The following is a 2,118-nucleotide window of genomic DNA, read 5'->3' as shown; positions in this document are numbered from 1 at the left end:
ACATACATACACACACACACACACACATATATATATATATACATATATATATATATATATATATAGAAATATATATATCTGTATGTATGTATGTATGTATATATGTATGTATTTATTTATGCCTGCATGTCTGTATGTATGCATGAATGTATATAAGTATGTATGTATGGATATATTTTTGTACGTATGTATAGATGTATGTATGTATGGATGGATGTATGTATGTATGTATGGATGTTGTGTGTATGTATGTATGTATGGATGTATGTGTGCATGCATGTATGATTGTATGTATATACATAAGTATATTATAAGTACAAAATTAGCTCTTGTTGTCGTTTGTGAAACGAAATTTGTTGTATGCGCCATAGAAACATTAGACGCCTTTGTGTGACTATAGAATCGCTAGTTCACATACTGGATCTAATATCGTTGTAGCGAAATACTAACAGATTACACTGGGAGTCAAATATATTGGGGTTTCAATTATGCAGAGAAGTCCTCCAACAGCCATTCTCTTGTTACTGACACTCGATATGTAACATATAAGAGTTTTAGACGCCCGAGGTGTAACTTGTAAAGAATTTTGTTTGTTTGTTTTTTGTTTGACAGTACATGGCTATAAAAAAACAAATACAACACATACACAATAGGTGTATTTACACAAAACATACATAGCCTGTTTGAAAAAGGAGCTAAACCATAGCCTTTGTATGATTCAGAAGGCTATGGCCAAACCTGATGACATATCTCACCGTCATGTTTTTGCATTTATATATATCAGATTCTCAGTACAAAGTAAATATAAAGTTTCTGCGTTTACACATATTTATATAAATAGCATCACGAGTTGATCACAGTCCACAGATGGTAAAATAAATAAATAAATAAACAAGTTAAAGTCAAGGTGGATGAAGTGCATGAATGGCGAATGCGCCGGCCCTCTAGTAGAATTGCATTCATGAACAGACAGACAACCTCTCTTGAACGGGTAATATAAGGTGTCGAGTCCAGTGCACACGCTGCCATTGTCGCGGATAAATAGGTTTATGCCATTGCGGACAAAAGGTTCCGTGATAGCGTGATGATGAACAGCGATGGTAGTGACGTACGCCTCCAACGGCGGAATCTCGTGCAGATGGTGAGGCTAGCGAGCAAGCGTTTGATAGAAAGCGGTATAAGCTCACGCCACCAACTCACAGAGGTAGATGTCCCGGTGCAGCAATTTTGTATAATCATAGAGCACATCCTGAGACATGGCTTAAAAGCTCGTAGAGGGTTCTTTGGTCCTAAAACAGGTTCCTTTTGGCCCTTCCTGTGCGAAATAATGGCGCAGAGCGACGATGCGATGCAGTCGATAGAAACCCTGAAATGCTTACCACAGTTAAAAACAGATATAGCCAGGTGTAGGGCCTGGATTCGTCTGTCCCTAATGGAGAAAAGATTGTCAGAAAGGTTCGACATCATGCTCGATCCAAAGAATATACTTGTACGGCAATACTACTACGAGCCTTTGGCGGTGATGTGTAACGAAGACGGACAGCTGGTTGCTGGGCTTTTGATAGGCGTTACAGCAATAGATGCTAACTTGGACCTGAAAGATGGGGACATGGAGGGTGTTGGTTTAATAGACTTCAGTTTGTATATGACTGATGGGAATATGTATATGGGTAACGATAGTAAGACTGGGAATACAGCATCAGAAGAAGGATCCACAAAGCAAGACAGGTTTGTGGAGCTAATGAACCAAAAGAACTTCAGCGATGGAGCGGCCTCAAAGTTCAGATTACAATTAGAAGATGCCAGACAATCAATGAAGGCATATGAAACGAAGGTGCGGAAGCTTGAGGCAAATTTTAACAAAGCTACCAACGATAGAGATATGATGGTAAAAGGGTTGGTGGAGGCGCAGGAGAGGAGTGGGACCGAAATACAACAACTGAAGACAGAAAAAAAAAGATGTCCAGAGTAGGCTAACAGCGCAAGTTCAGGTTTTACAGGCGGCTTTAGACAACATGAAAAAACAGTTCGCTACAGGTAAGTATAAGCAACTTTTAGTTGACTTCATATATATATATATATATATATATATATAGTANACACACACACACACACACA

General features: G+C 38.6%; 1 protein-coding gene across 1 annotated transcript in view; it reads left to right on the top strand.

Moving 5' to 3' along the window:
• Nucleotides 1-869: 869 nt before the first annotated feature.
• SARC_00379 (hypothetical protein) overlaps nucleotides 870-2,118 on the top strand; it is a 4,041-nt gene continuing 2,792 nt past the window's right edge. The window contains exon 1 of the mRNA XM_014305920.1: nucleotides 870-2,037. Within this exon, the coding sequence (XP_014161395.1) occupies nucleotides 1,085-1,972 (888 nt within the window). The 5' untranslated portion in view covers nucleotides 870-1,084 and the 3' untranslated portion in view covers nucleotides 1,973-2,037. The remainder of the gene's footprint in view (nucleotides 2,038-2,118) is intronic.

The sequence above is a fragment of the Sphaeroforma arctica genome (assembly GCF_001186125.1).
Source record: "Sphaeroforma arctica JP610 unplaced genomic scaffold supercont1.11, whole genome shotgun sequence".
Taxonomy (NCBI): Eukaryota; class Ichthyosporea; order Ichthyophonida; genus Sphaeroforma; species Sphaeroforma arctica.
The sequence above is the reverse complement of the archived record's forward strand: the minus strand, read 5'-3'. Positions and strand labels throughout refer to the sequence as shown.